Here is a 15,271-nt window from a genome sequence, read left to right on the forward strand (position 1 = left end):
CCACCACTACGGTTCTTATTGACTAAACTGGCCCTTTCTTTCACCATCGCCACCATCATTACTGCATCATTATTCGCCATCTTTATTTCTGGTTTCTCGCGTTCTTTATCCTTGCCACGATTTTGTTGCTCTTTTTTTGGCCTTAAGCTGTCTCCTTTCATCTATAAAAAAAAACTAATGATCCACCACATAACTGCTCACCACCACCACCACTATTTCATTATTCAATTACCACCACCACCACTACAACAACACCACCACCGCCGGAAAGAGGTATAAAGCTCCACACTTGCCCACTGGATGGCTTCAGCCCTCGAGCCTGATTATTGTGTGTGAGTATTTTGGTGTGGGCCGAGGAAGCGATGGTACATGGCGGGAAGGAGGAGGGTGAGGGTAGTGATGGTGAAGGTGGTGGTGATGATGATGATGACATGTGTGGTGTGATGTAGTGTGGTATTGATGTAACGTATGGATGGTAATTGGGAGGGATTGGAAATGATAGTGGTGGTGGTGTTGTGAAGTGGTGTGATGAAATGGTGATGAAGTGGTCTGTTCTCGTTTAGGGCAAAACATTAATCTATTCCTATTATGTTGTTGTTGTTGTTTATGTTCTGTTAATTATGATGCGAAGGTGATTAATTTTGTTCAGACGATAATTTATTATGTGAACGCCAGCCAGCTATATAATTACGCTGCTAAGCCACCACCGAGAACCTGCCCGTCTGTCTGTGTGTCTGCAGCTCGTGGATATATGTTCGTCTGCTATTCGTCGTTTTATCTGGGTTGTTCTCACCTTCTTCCAATCTGTCTAACTTTCTGCCCGGCTTTCTGTGTTTGTTTGTCTGGCTGTTTTTCTCTTTCAGGTCCTCGCTAAATTGCCTGTGATTTTTTTTAATATTTTGTACGTAACTGACATAAGTTGACAGCGTCATTAAATTTATCCGGACATCCTTTAAAAATATCAACACTAATACCTTCTTTCCGGGAGCTTTCTGTTTTTCATACTTTAGTGTTTCTTAATTCAGTCTTTTGATAGTGCCGGTATTTTGGGATACTTGTTTTTAGTTGTTAGTGGTTTAACGTCAAATGATAGTTTCTCATCATTAAACTCTTGTCAAAGAGTTTACAACATTATTCCTCTTGTCCATGAGCTCACCATAAGATAGATATTTATCAAAAGTGCCCGTCGCTAACGCTTAATAAATATTTTTTCTTTAGGCTCTGTCGCTACATTTTGACACGAGCTTTTAGTTTCGTTCAAATTTAGTCAAGAGCAACTCTAAGTTGTTTATCAAACTATGATACATTTAAAAATATGCTGCACTTATTAGGGGAGATTGTTATGCCTTATAACTAAAAACGAAAAAATTCCTGACAGCCGAGATCTTGTTCTTTATAATTTTTTAATACGTAATAATAGGCTATAAACGTTCACATGATGGCGTCGTCGACCGCGGGCCTTGGCTGGAGCAGCGGTATTTTATTAAAGCCCTTATGTCCGCAGGCACTGCAGTTGAGCTGTCACGTCAGTGGCTGTGGAAACGTATAATTTTTAATACCTAAAAAAATAGGAGAGAGAGAGAGAGAGAGAGAGAGAGAGAGAGAGAGAGAGAGAGAGAGGCTGGGTGGGGACGGGAGACATATGTCCATCAGCGAAAAACGAAGGGGTCAGCTAGTCAGCGACGCCCCGAGATCAACACACACACACACACACACACACACACACACACACACACACACACACGTATTTATACTTTGATATTACGTAATCTTCACTGAGAAATGATTTTAGATTTTTAATGATCTCCTGAACTGTCTTTGAGGCTTTATGGTAACGGGAATTAAGGCTGCGAGTTAAACAGACCCTCAAGCCTATTCGCTGTTTGATGGTAAGGAGCATGAATTACTGCCTGTCCCTGTGAAGGACAACATTGCACACGGTATTTTCAAAGTTTAATAATAAAGTGTTTCGGACTGTTCGTGATGTTTTACCTCGTCGTCATCATCATCATCATGTAGAAGACATTCATTATCGCATTTCTAAATTGAATTCATGTAATCTTGTATATTTCTAACTACATTATATTATAATATAACATAATATTATACAATATTATAATTTCACGGTCACACACACACGATACACACTGAAACGCGTCACTAACATCACCAGTGAATGCGCCACCGTGGTATAGTTGCCAGATACCGCCACCAGACTAAACATTCTGAAAACCGTGACACTACTCTCTATCGTCGACTGTACTTCTTAACTTAATACACAAAAAACTACAAGAAAATAACTTTAGGGTTACATAGGTTACTAGGATGGGTTGGGTTGGATTAGGTTAGTTTAATTAGGTCCCTCACCACGCCACATAACTATGTTATGAGTGTATAATATGAGGACTAAATTATTTTCTTGTAGGTTTTGGTGTATTATTTAATTACGTACCTAACGTATTAATCTTTTTCTTTATTTCATAGTTCATTAATTTCATTATTCATTACATTTTGAGAAGGATAAAAAAAATTGGTTTCCGACAAAGTTGCTTAGCAAATTAATTCGAAACACGAAAATCTACTAGAAAAAAATGGTTTTCTCCACCATTGTGAGACTTAAGTGCAGTTACCAGAAAAAAATGAGGTGGTGACAGTCAGTGCCTTACACTACAATGAAACAAAAACACGAGCCACTCAACTCGCAAAGCCAATCCTTCCCATTAATGGGGTACGGGACACCTGAGGTCATCTAACTAAACTATCGGGTATTGAAATGAAACTAAGTAGGCATCTATGTTGCCTACATTTTGTACGAGCCAGAACAACGTATGTATACTTATATGTATACTTATACGTATATATGTGCGTATACGAGTAGCGTCACTTAAAATTACACAGCACCATTAATACATAACCAATCACTTTCATTTTATGGCTGTGAATAGTCTTTTGGTATGCCTAGAGCCCTATGGAAAATATTCTGAAAGTTTCCCATACAGAAAGGCATAATGGTATTTCTTTTATTATGTTCGTCCAACATCGCGTGAAATCGGGTTTTTTTTTTGTCACTCTTACCTTTTAATACTCCTATCTCCTTAACCCTATCAACAAAATTTAACCTTTAACTCGGTCCATTTAAACCCGCGGCAGACATTTAAAATTTGCACTACGAGGAAAACATTGATCGGGGATTATTTCTAGATGGTATAAGAACGTTTTTAACCCAGTTTTGCAAAATGCTAAATTTTGACCAAAACAGCCCCCCCCCCCCCCCCAGGTGTCGCGTACCCCCTCATCAATATAATCTATCAAAACTGACTTGGGAAAGCGGTAGTAATTCTGTTGCATTTGTAGGTAATTTTAAGTGCAAATTGCTTATTTCCAAGCTCCCAACCACAAACTCTAGCTAGTTCCCTACAGAGGTCCGGAAAGCTGGGGCAGGAAGGGTGTTTCTACCTCAAAAATGTTTCTAACGGATTATTTAGGGTGTGGTGAAGGTTTGATAGCAACAATTTTAAAAAATGAAAAAAGGAGGCGTGTAGGTATCCGGTCATTTCGCCCATAGCAAAAAGTCATTTCGCCCACTCGGTGGCGTCATTTCGCCCACATTACATGACTCGTATGTGACATATTGATCGTGATAATAGCCAGTACAGGAGGGTTTCTCTTGGGTTTTAATAACGTTTATACTACATGATTTGTGGATACGGTAGTTAGATAATACTTGAGGGCGAAATGGCCGTAAACTGGCGTGTATATGTTAAGGTGCGTTTACACTTACGCACTTTTTTGTTACGGCCTGTTACGGCGTGGGCCGCACGAAAGACGCAAGCGAGGTGGCGCGGTGAGAGGAAAAATGACTAGTATTGTGCGGCGTCCCTCGTTTTCGTGCGGTGTGTTACGGCGTGTTGTTGCGGTAATGTTGCGGTGTCTAGCGCAGTGTCACATCGGTAGCTTGGTGTTTCCCGCTTTTGCTGGCGCGGTTTCATACGGCATGGCACGGCCTCTTGCGGGTGATTGCGGTGTGTCGCGGGTAGCTTGCGGTGTTGTTGCGGGTAGCTTGCGGTGTTGTTGCGGAGTGATCGCACATGTGCATGAAACACGACATGGAACGATGCATGATTGTTGCACATGGGTATATATAGAGGTCTGACAAGCACATGCCTCATTCTTTTGCCAGCCAGCATACAGTATGGACATCCAGTGCGTCTCACCCCAGGAGACAGAGAGATTTTTGGCAGCTGTACTATGTATTTGCGCAGTCCAGGTCGTCTACGAGTGGAGAAGAAGACGTATTGCAGTACCACACCCACCAGAACGATTGCGAAGAAAGGACGGCAGGGCAGGGCGGTTATGGAGTCGGGAGTGGCTGACACGGCGACAATTATATGGAAACTACGACCACCTGCTACAAGAACTGAACAGAGAGGACCCCGAAGGACACAAGAATTTCCTACGCATCTACCCAGAATTGTTCCAGGAGATGGTTGAGAGGCTGACGCCCATTTTAAAGAAGGAAGATACTAGAATGCGGAATGCACAAGAGGTGGGACTTAAGTTGACGGTCACTCTCCGGCACTTGGCAACTGGGAACGACTATTCAAGTCTCCAATACAGCTTCAGAGTCTCCAAGGCTTCCATATGCCGGTTTATCCCGATAGTTTGCGATGCCATTATCGACACCTACAAACCAGAAGTAATGAAGTGCCCCAAGTCACCAGAAGAATGGAAGAACGTAGCACAACAATTCGCCTCAAAGTGGAACTACTTCAATTGTGTGGGAGCCCTGGATGGGAAGCATGTCGCAATAAAAAAACCCAGAGGTGGAGGGTCACTGTACTTTAATTACAAAAAGTTCAACAGCATCGTCCTCATGGCCCTCTCCGATGCAAATTACAAGTTCTTGTACATCGACGTTGGTGCAGAAGGAAGCGCTGGGGATGGAGGTACCTGGCAGATGACCACCCTGGCCAGGGCCATCAATAACAACCGTGCACACTTCCCTCATGACACAACTCTGCCTAACGACGACGAACCCATCCCCTACCACATAGTCGCCGACGATGCCTTCGCTCTCGAGACGTGGATGATGAAACCCTACTCCCACAAATCACAAGAGCCTACCGAACGAATATACAGCTACAGACTATCTCGCGCTCGTGTGGTGGAAAACGCATTCGGGCTGTTACAGATGAGATGGCGAATCTTCGGAAGGACTATGCAACAAGATGTCTCTGTTTGCAAGAAGCTAACAATGTGTGCATGTGTCCTGCATAACCTGACACTGCAACACTACCCAATTGCTCGCACTGCTGTCGACCATGAGGACCAAGGGCATGATGTCGTCCCTGGTACTTGGAGGGAGGAGTCACAGAACCTCATGGTACAACTCATGGCTAGAAGGGGACCGAACTACAAACGGCGAGCGAAGGCAGTCAGAGATTACCTGGCCCAGTACTACTCATCGGATGCAGGCGCAGTGGAATGGCAGGAGCGACTGGTATTTCCTCGAGGACGACCTTGTCCTGACAACAAGGGGACACACACACACACACACACACACACACACACACACACACACATATATATATATATATATATATATATATATATATATATATATATATATATATATATATATATATATATATATATATATATATATAATCCAACCCAACCAGTGGATGTACATAATCGTAAATAAAGTTCATGATGTACTTAACCTTGTTTGATACTCCCATATTTACGTATTGTCTGATAGCCATATTATTGTGATAGATATAAAATAGAATAAAGAGAGGCTAATAGTTACTGCAGCACAACTACAGGTGTTGATTTTAATCATTTTATTAGCATACGAACAGAATCCAGGATAAGATGTGGCATATAAATTTCCTTTCAGTGGATTCTCAGCAACTAAGCGGAGCTTCTGCATGGGTACTATTTATACCTTTTGGTGTGACATCATTATCTGCACATCGCGTGATTTTCAAAGCATCTCAGTGGCTGACGGCAGCCAATGAGGCGCTCTGAAAATCACGCAATGTTTTTTTGCTGTGACGTCACTGTACATCAGCCAATGAATGCTCCTAAAACTACGTCATGTCCCTGGCTCTCTGTTATTGGTTAATTGTCACCGCCTACCAACCAACGTGAACGAAAAAGTTTCTACCAATATCACCATGTTTCATTAATGATCGCACGCAAATGTACGTCTCTGTTCTATGGACCCAACTGCTTGTCTTTAAGATACAGTAATTATTTCCATCATTATAAACATACTCCATTAATAATATTATACTGGTACTCATACCTGTACAACTACACCCGACTGCATGCCTTCATTTGTTTCATTTTATTTCATATTTCATCTTTCTGATATCATATTATTTGCTGTCATCTTTTTGGCCATGTTATTTCATTATTCAAGTTTATAGGTCAGAAACATATGGACATATATTTGGTCATAACAAAAAAAAAGGGACAAAGAAATGCAATTAGATTCTTCAACACATTTATTCATAAATCCAATAAAGATAGATGGGCTTACAAATTCAATATACATTTCATTATTGTAAATATACTTGATTGTGTTTGTGTTGATGCAGTACGTGTTTCACTGTGTGGTGTCGATCTTCTTGTCATCCTTCCGATGAGGGGTGACGGGCAGATTGCAGGCAATGATGAATTATGAGGCAGTTGTCTTTGGTGTATCCAGACTTGCGCCAGGGGTAGGTGGTGGCCCCTCAGGGGTAGCAGGCATCTCCAACATGTTGGTGAGGGTATGCACAAGTGGTGACAGCCCAGTTGATGAGTTGCAGGGATTGACTGGTGTGGACCGCCCATTGATGAAGGATGGCGTCGGCTGTGTATAACCCTGCTGCTGCTGTGGGTGGTGTTGTTGAGGGATGTATGGGTAGTACATTTGTTGTGGCAGGCGGTGATGTGAGATCCACTGCTGCTGTTGTGATGGTGTAGGAATCGGTTGGGGAGCTAAAGTCACTGGTTCCGTCTGCGTCCCTTTGGGTGTTTGATTTTGCGGCAAGTTTATGGGCATCCCCCGAGCCAAAGCTGCTTTCTCCGTATCATTTTCTTCTTTGGGGCCCGCCAATTTGTGAATCGTAGTGATGGCTGTGTTGAAGAAGGGCTGCTGGTATTCTTCTGGCACGAACTCGAGGTGTTCCTTGATGTATTGGACGAAGACGTTGATGGTACGCTGCTTCTTGCTTTGCCCTTCAGGGATCAGTTGGTTCATTCGATCCATAATTCTGCTGAGTTGCGAGTGGACTGCTTCTTCAGCCGAATCAGGTGTGCCAACACGTCGCTCCCCTCTCTCGGTCCTCCTCTGCTTCAGCAGTCGCTTCCTCCGCTGAATCGAAGTTACAGAGAGGCCCGACATGTCACCACTGGATGATTCTCCGCCTATTTCCATTGTTGGTGTGGCGCCGTCAGGTGCAGGTGAGAACCGCTCGCTTGGTATTGTTGGTTCGTGGCTGATGTGACCGCCCAGGAATCCCCACATTGACATTACTTCTTCCTCCCGTGTTGTTCGTTGTCGTGCTGCCGCCCCGCTCTTGTTCTCCTTCGTCTCTATTTTTCCGAAGTCGGTTCGCCGTGCCTCGAAATATTTGCGTATTTGATGAAAGGTACAGTTTTCGAATTCCCGTGCCAGTTCCCTCCAAAGTTCCTCCTTCGCCCTTGGATTCGACCATTGCTTGTCCCGCTTGTCGTATAAAGTAGGGTGTTCCTTGACGAATTCGGCGATCTGCTCCTTCTGCTCTTGCGTAAACTTGTAGTCTGATATTTCCTTCTTACTGAGGCGGTATCGTTTCTTGGGCTGCACGGTATCACTCAGGCCTGCGATGTCCTGATGCTCGATGTTGGATAGGCTGACCTCAGGGAGCAGCTCTTCCGCGGGTTCAGACCTCTCCTCCGGTTCTGCAGGCTGGGTGTCCTGGGAATCCTGGCTTGCCTGGGGCCCCTGAGTGGGCATAGGGGTGGTCCGCCTACGAGGCATCTGGGTGGTAAAGTGGAGCGAAAATGGCTGGTAAAGTGTGTCGTCTGGCTGTCAGAGCGCGAATGATGCACCGATGCCTGTCAGCACCCTTTTATACGCCTCCCTCCCCAGGCGGCACTCGACAACGTTCCCAACAGTCCCCTAGGAAGGCGCCGCACGGACATCGCACGCACCCCGCAGGCCCCGCAAGATTTATGAATCATGTATGAAGACGTCGTAACACTCTCGCACGGGCGCCGCAAGACGCCGTGCCAGCACACCGTAACACTCCCGCACGGATTGCATGAAGCCGCTCAAGGCCGTGCGTGTCACGGTTTGGCGCGGACCCGTGCGGACCCATGCGGTTTCTTGCGGGGTTTGTTTAGAGGCCGCACCACTCCGCTTACGGTTTCGTGCGGCGTCATCAAGCCGTACGGTACCGCACGAAAATTTGAAATGTTTTAAAATCTGAGCGGCGCCGTACGGATTTGGCGCGCCGCAACAGATGCCGCCAGCGTCATGGGCACGCTTTGTTGCGACTTTAGGGCGACATTGGTGCGGCCCACGCCGTAACAGGCCGTAACAAAAAAGTGCGTAAGTGTAAACGCACCTTTACAGGGAAAGTGTGAAATCAGTCATTTCATGAAATCCTTAATGAATTGGTGAAATGGATTTTTCATTTTGCTATGTTATGGAACCTAACGTAACCTAATATACCCTAAACTACCCTAACCTAAGCTAGCCTACCCTACCCTAAATTAACACTAACCTAACCTTACTTACAAAATGATTCAATGTTATGTTATTCTAATTAGGTTATGTTATGCTAAGTAAGGTTAGGTTAGTTTGGGTAGGTTAGGTAAGGTTAATTTAGGGTAGGGTAGGTTAAGCTACTTTAGGGTAGGGTAGGTTAGGATAGGTTAGGCTAGGTCTCATAACAGGAAAATGAAAAATCCATCCAATAACTGATTTCACAGTTTTCCTGTAATATAGTTAACTGCAAATCAGCTATAAAGTAATTACAGGGCTGAAAATTCATTATCGGCCGATGTGATAAATAAATACCTATGCAGTCTATGTACTACCCTGGAAATTATAATAAGGAATTCCGCCTAAGAACATTGTGTGACAAAGCGTCCCACCCAGTGTTCAGTGTTACAGATATTAAGTGGAGGTATGACTAATTGTTTTACACATTGTCAGCAGGTCTTAATCTGAAAAGTTGGCTCAACGAAGGCGTTTGGTGTGCTGCTCCTCACTTGCCATGTCCACTTTTCTTTCCGCCACTTCTTACTGTTCTCAGCTGGGCAGTTCTTGCACTACTTATTACACTAACGCCTCGGGCCTATAAATGCATGTGTTTGTTTACGTTTACACGGTGCAATAATATTGGCTAACACTCTCAAAGGCTGATGATACACTTCTGATTGGCCAAACGAGTCAGCTGCGTTCCATTCCTGGACAGCGGGACGGAACGGACCGATATTTACGATCGCATCATCGTGAGCTACGAGCATCCGGACGGTCTTTTGAAAATACACCTTAGTGGTGATCGTAGCCCACGATAAAAAATGGCGGCTACGAGAGGGCTATAAGATCTTAGTGGCGGAAAGTTACGATCCTTTCCAGCCAGCCCCTTGTCTCGAGAGAATCCCACTAGCCCGGGCTGACTCGTTAGTGTCTAAATGGTCACTCCACTCTTCGTCAGTTTTCTCGTGGTTAGCAGTGCACTCGATAGGTCTGCACTCTAGTTTCCCCACGACACTGTTGTTGAGAGCGATCAGTGTGCCCATTATGGATAACACTTCCACAAACACACTCCTCTTTTCAGGGAGTTCGTCTTTCACTTCCCTACGGTTTTTAATTAATGCCTTGGTTGACGCAAGTTCCTCCCTCAGTCTACCCACCATCAGGTGCAGCCCTTCCTGAGGATGATGATAGCGCTCCTCTGGGTCACACACACACACACACACACACACACACACACACACACACACACACCTTTCACTCAGAAATCTTGTTCCGTGTGGTATGCACGGAAACAGCCGACCGCGCAGAGTCCTGCTTTGCATTCGTGACACATCATGATTCAAAATATTTATTAGAACAGTGGGGGGAAGGTACAAAGAGGGGGATGGGCGTACATACAAAGATAAATATCAATATCAATACACATCCATGTACATACAAAGAGGAAAAGCAAGGGAAAAACAGAGGTAAAGGAGGAGGTGGAAGGCAGCCGGGCGGAATCAGCACTGCTATTTCTGTTTTATAGTTTTGGAAGTAGAAGATATTAGGGAACATATAGCAAAAATAATTGAGCAGATGCGAGTACAACGGCTTACCAGCCTTACATACAGGTATAAATGTATACGTAGTTTACATACAGGTACAGTTATTTACATAAAAAAGAATACATAAAGTAGGTAAACTTAGCTTAGCAGGATAAAATCATGCGATATGATATGATGACGTAAGAGGGTTATAGGGGACATATAGGGGAGTGATGATAAAAGTAAGGTCACAAATAAAAATACACAGAAGAACGATGAGAATGGAGACGGGAATAGACATAAAAGGCGTCGGCGGGGAGACCGACGATATACACATTGGTGGTCTGGGCCCGGATTCATCAATCTTACCAACCACGCCTCCGGTATCTCTCACATTTACCGGAGCGCTACCAGAGCTGCGGCATCTTTCAAACACGGCATTCATCAACGGTATGGTAACGCTCCGGTAACTCGCACCCTAGCAACGATTGGTTGGGCTGGATAGCCAATCACGTGCGACCTTTGATGCTGTATTTCAGCTTTCACGTGTCGTTTGTTTACTAATGCACATACTTCAAAATCAAGTCATGTATATTGTACAGGCGTAAATACTGCCTTAAAACAAATAATTAGCGTGGTGATCCCTCAATTAGATGCGTTTTTTTACGAATGAATGCACGTTACTTGTATATTTATTCTTGAAATAAAATATACTCGCTTATGTAGCCTAGCTATATTCTGAACATTTTTGTAAGTTACCTTCATAGTTTTCCGTCGCCAACGCCAGCTGCGTGCCTCGCTATCACAAGATTGGGTATTATTCTAACCCCTCGCAACCAAAATTGGCTAGGGGGCCATTATCATCATGCCTCACTGGTGCAGCCGAGCAATGGGTGTGGGAAGTTGTGGCTGCTGAGGTGAATGGCGTGATCGAGTGGCTTCGTGAGTAGTGTGGAGGAGGTCAGAGCAAAATTTTACGACATTAAACACCACAGCAAGAATATTGGAGACTTCAGACGGGAGGTGACTGTCACAGACAGAACATTATTCCCTCTGCAGTGTTTTAACAAGTAGGGAAAAGTCATGTGGGTGGACAGTTCCACAGACTTACATACTATAGAGTGCGGCCTGCAAGTGAAGCCGGCCTGAGGCCGTGCGCGGGTCTGCCCAGTTCATCCCAAACCGACGACTTCACACACCTCACTCCCACCCCGTTTCCTGACCCCAACATTCATTTTTGAGAAAAATGGAGACCACTATCATCTTGAAAAAATTCTGCATCACACTAGCATAAAATTGTAACATTAATGTGTAAATACACATACGAAAATCAAAGTTAAATGAATAGGGAGTACACATTTTCTTGGATTTATTTATCTTCAACTCCTTCGTACTCAGATGGTTTTCGTCACATCGCTTCTATAAGCCCAGATCCTAAATCTGCATGCTTTTCTGCTTCTGATGGTGTAGGGCACGTTACGAGGTAAAAAATACATTGGCTCAAAATCGCCTCCGAACATGAGCCGCGGTAGTGTCTACCCACTTACCACGCCTGCGGTAACTCAGTTACGGGTGCTCGGAGCCGCGGCAACTCTTGGCCTTACCACGGTTCCGGTAAGTGGTTGATGAATGCCGATTTACCGGGTGGGCGGAGATACCGCGAGACTTACCAGACAGAGGTCCGGTAAATGGTTTGATGAATCCCACCCCAGGCTGGTATGTTATGTGGTGTAGGGAGTAGATGATTGATACTTTACATACTGGCAAAGGGGCGGGGGTGTGCGGACATATGGTAACGTGAGGACGTGAGCGCGGGTGGTTTAATGTGCATGGGAGAGAGGGAGTGTGAGCGCCAGTCTCAGCTGAATCTCGGGGCAGGATCAGGGTTTGCCTCCAGGGCGAGGAGACTCCGTGGGAATCACGAATGGCTCCTGCCCGGGGCTTCTCGGTGGAGGTCTCGGAGGGCCTAGAACTGTTCCCAGCCCTCAGCCTCCATCCGGGTCCATATAGCTACGGCCATCCGATGGAGAAGGATGTTTAGGGGAGGTATGCCAGCCTCTTCGTGGAGGGAACGCGTGGTCCTGAAATCATCCCACCTTACGCTGAGGGCAAATCTTAACGCCGCGCTTTGCACCTTCTGGGGCCGACCGAGGGCCGTCGCACTTAGCCCATGTATATAAATGGGCGGGTAAGTGAGAATAGGGATCACCATGGCCTTGACTAGATGCAGTTTTATCCTGGGTTCGGGATCCCGGAAGCGATACAACATGGTTAGCGCCGCCCTCTCGGTGACATGGGGGGTGAGCCCACGCCGGGAGATCTTAAGACCGAGAAGGCGTCCCTGTGCGCGAAAGTCAACGAGTTCGTCATCGACGATGAGCGGGGCGGGGTTTATTGACGCCAGCGGTATGACGGTAAACTTCGCCATGTTCGTTCTTATCTGCCAAGCTTTCTCGAAGGCTCCGACTCTGGAGATCTCACTTGCCGGGCGAGCATTGAGCATCTCACAAGAGCGTCCTGGGTAGGGCACCACTTGGGACACGTCGTCCGCATACTGTACGTTGAGCCCAGTGATGGAGTTTGGGCAGTCGCTGGTGAAGACAGAGTACAGCGTTGGGGAGAGGACACTCCCCTGCGGGACGCCGGTCTCCAGAGGGAAGGCGGGGCCGTCGACCCGGATCCGTGCCGTCCTATCCATCAAGAAGTCACATCATGGTGGTGCCTCTTGTTCTTTTTTATTGTCTTTTTTTGGTGTGACGGCACACCATACAGATCAGTCTCTGTTTTCCCCCTCGAATAGTGTCTGTATAAACAGGATAGTGGGGAGTGTTTACAAGACCCATGTCAATTCGTTGGGGCTGAGGTGCGTTTCGGGGGGCATGTGGCCTTTCAGCTGGTGGGGAGTATTTTTGCAAAAGCTGTGTGGCTACACTATACTGGAATTCTCTCACTTTTGGCCTTTTGTTTGGGTCAATGCAGTTTAGTACCAGCCACATATTGTAAGCATTTAGAATTGTTATACCAATCATGTGAAAAAAATAGTTTCTTATACCATTTGACTGATTTTCTGAGGCACTCCGTCCCACTCAATTGGAGGTCACATTTGTCGACTAGTCTCATATTTTGTGTTTAGTCAACGACCATTTCTTTGATTTTTTTACCTCTCTTTCGGCCACCTCTTATGATTCTTTTTTAGGAGCAGCGAGTAGCGGGCTTTTTTTTTATTATTGTTTCATTTTTTTGTGCCCTTGAGCTGCCTCCTTTGTTGTAAAAAAAAAAAATGTTTTACTGGCCTGTTCGTGCGATGGTCTTTCTTCCCTGTCGTCACAGTCACGTCACGGTGTACGGTGGACAGAAGGTGGACTGGTCTTTTGTCGTTGTACTTGAGAGCAAGGAATTTTCCAGACTTCTCTGACTGTACATATCTGTCTTTCGTCTTTCGTTTCTTTCGTCTCGCGGAGTGAGAGCCCATTTTAGGGCCCACCGTACCACAGCCACGACTCGTGAAAGCCCAGAGAATGGTCCTTCGACGTCCTCGGGTTAACATGCCCACAACCTCCCTCTTCCCTCCCCTCCCGAAGTTGTTTATTTATTAATTTATATATTATTTACTTGCATTTCTTTTACGTATACTTACCCTATATTATTCCTGAATCCCCGCCCTATTCCCACCCTTATCCCTTTCCGACAGTACAGTATGTCCATACTTTTTAAAGATACTTGAAGTACTTACAAAAACACAGTAGGATATTAGTGTAGTATGAGTTTTTAATGAGAAATAGTTAATAAGGCGATGCTTTAGCTTGATAGTGTTGCAAAGTGTAGACTTTATAGGTATTCAGTAAGACATTATTAAGCTTATCAAGTTCTTATTGTTCACAGAGTTAAGAAGGCTAACAGCACGTACATCAGACAGTGCTATAAAACCGGTGGTGGGCCTCCTCCTACTCCACCAAAACCAGATGAGCTGATTCTTATGGCCGAGTCAGTTATGGATAGTGATCTTCAACCAGCCCAAGAACAACTAGACACAGAGGATATAAATTGCGGCATTAATCTCTTAACTGTCAGCACTATCAATGGAGATGATGTTCTTGTCATTGACATGCTGAAGGAGGTAAGAATATTTACATATTGGTAGTTTGGCCTACTCCAAGTTAGGCTAGATCAGGTAAAGTTTGACTAATTCTATGAGAAAAGTAGACAATTCTTTATAAGAGCTCCTGTTAGCTGTTTTTTTGTGTGTGTGTTTTTGATTAAGGCACGAACTGTTATATCACGTCAGGTCCGGTGTACCGTTGCCTGCTTTCTCCAGTTGATAGAAGTCGTGAGACAACACAATAGCCTTTTAGTTAAGTGATGTGGGTTATGTGTTGGCCGAGCGGAGCCGTTAAGTTCACTTTGAGTTCACTTAATTTACTCTCTCTCTCTCTCTGGTTGATTAAATGGTTGTATTGCTCTTTAAATATATTCACAGAATAGTTGCAGTATGTGAAGACGAGTCGTAAGTTGTATGCACACTCCGATAAGTCCTGTGCTCTCGCCCGCCGCCCGCTCTCTTCTCCCGGCTTCTCTTGGTACAGGAGCGGCCAGTGGGTAGCATGCTTGCTAAATCAACACCGTTCCCACGGCAAGGAGCACCTCCTAAGCACAACGTAGCGTCTGTGTGTAACGTCCTGGCGCCACTGGGCCATGGCGATACGACATACAGTCACACATCCACATTATGTTATAATATACACATTACATCGCTCGGTCACGGAAAAAGGCGCGACCTCGCGGCTCACCCGACCTTTAAAATCAGTGTACCTACCCATGTTACAGTCGCGCAATGTGTACTAGTTAAACGAGGGCCTATTATGGTTGCACAAAAAAAAATATATACAAGTCAGGGCCCGCCTAACGATACAACATCGGGAAATGCCAATGACAATAAAAATAATCATGGAAGTAACAATAAATGGCCAAACTACATACAGGGCGAGGTAAACAGGGCTAGAGT

General features: G+C 45.1%; 1 protein-coding gene across 1 annotated transcript; it reads right to left on the bottom strand.

Moving 5' to 3' along the window:
• Positions 1–6,688: 6,688 nt before the first annotated feature.
• LOC126993009 (uncharacterized) lies at positions 6,689–8,377 on the bottom strand. Its single transcript, XM_050851830.1, has one exon. The coding sequence runs from the start codon at positions 8,015–8,017 to the stop codon at positions 6,689–6,691; it is 1,329 nt and encodes a 442-aa protein (XP_050707787.1). The 5' UTR covers positions 8,018–8,377.
• Between the last annotated feature and the right edge of the window lie 6,894 nt (positions 8,378–15,271).

Source organism: Eriocheir sinensis, unplaced genomic scaffold (assembly GCF_024679095.1).
Source record: "Eriocheir sinensis breed Jianghai 21 unplaced genomic scaffold, ASM2467909v1 Scaffold541, whole genome shotgun sequence".
Classification (NCBI taxonomy): Eukaryota; Metazoa; Arthropoda; class Malacostraca; order Decapoda; family Varunidae; genus Eriocheir; species Eriocheir sinensis.

Excerpts from the sequence above, each read along its gene's own strand:
- LOC126993009 (XM_050851830.1), bottom strand. The coding sequence starts at position 8,017 with ATGCCTCGTAGGCGGACCACCCCTATGCCCACTCAGGGGCCCCAGGCA.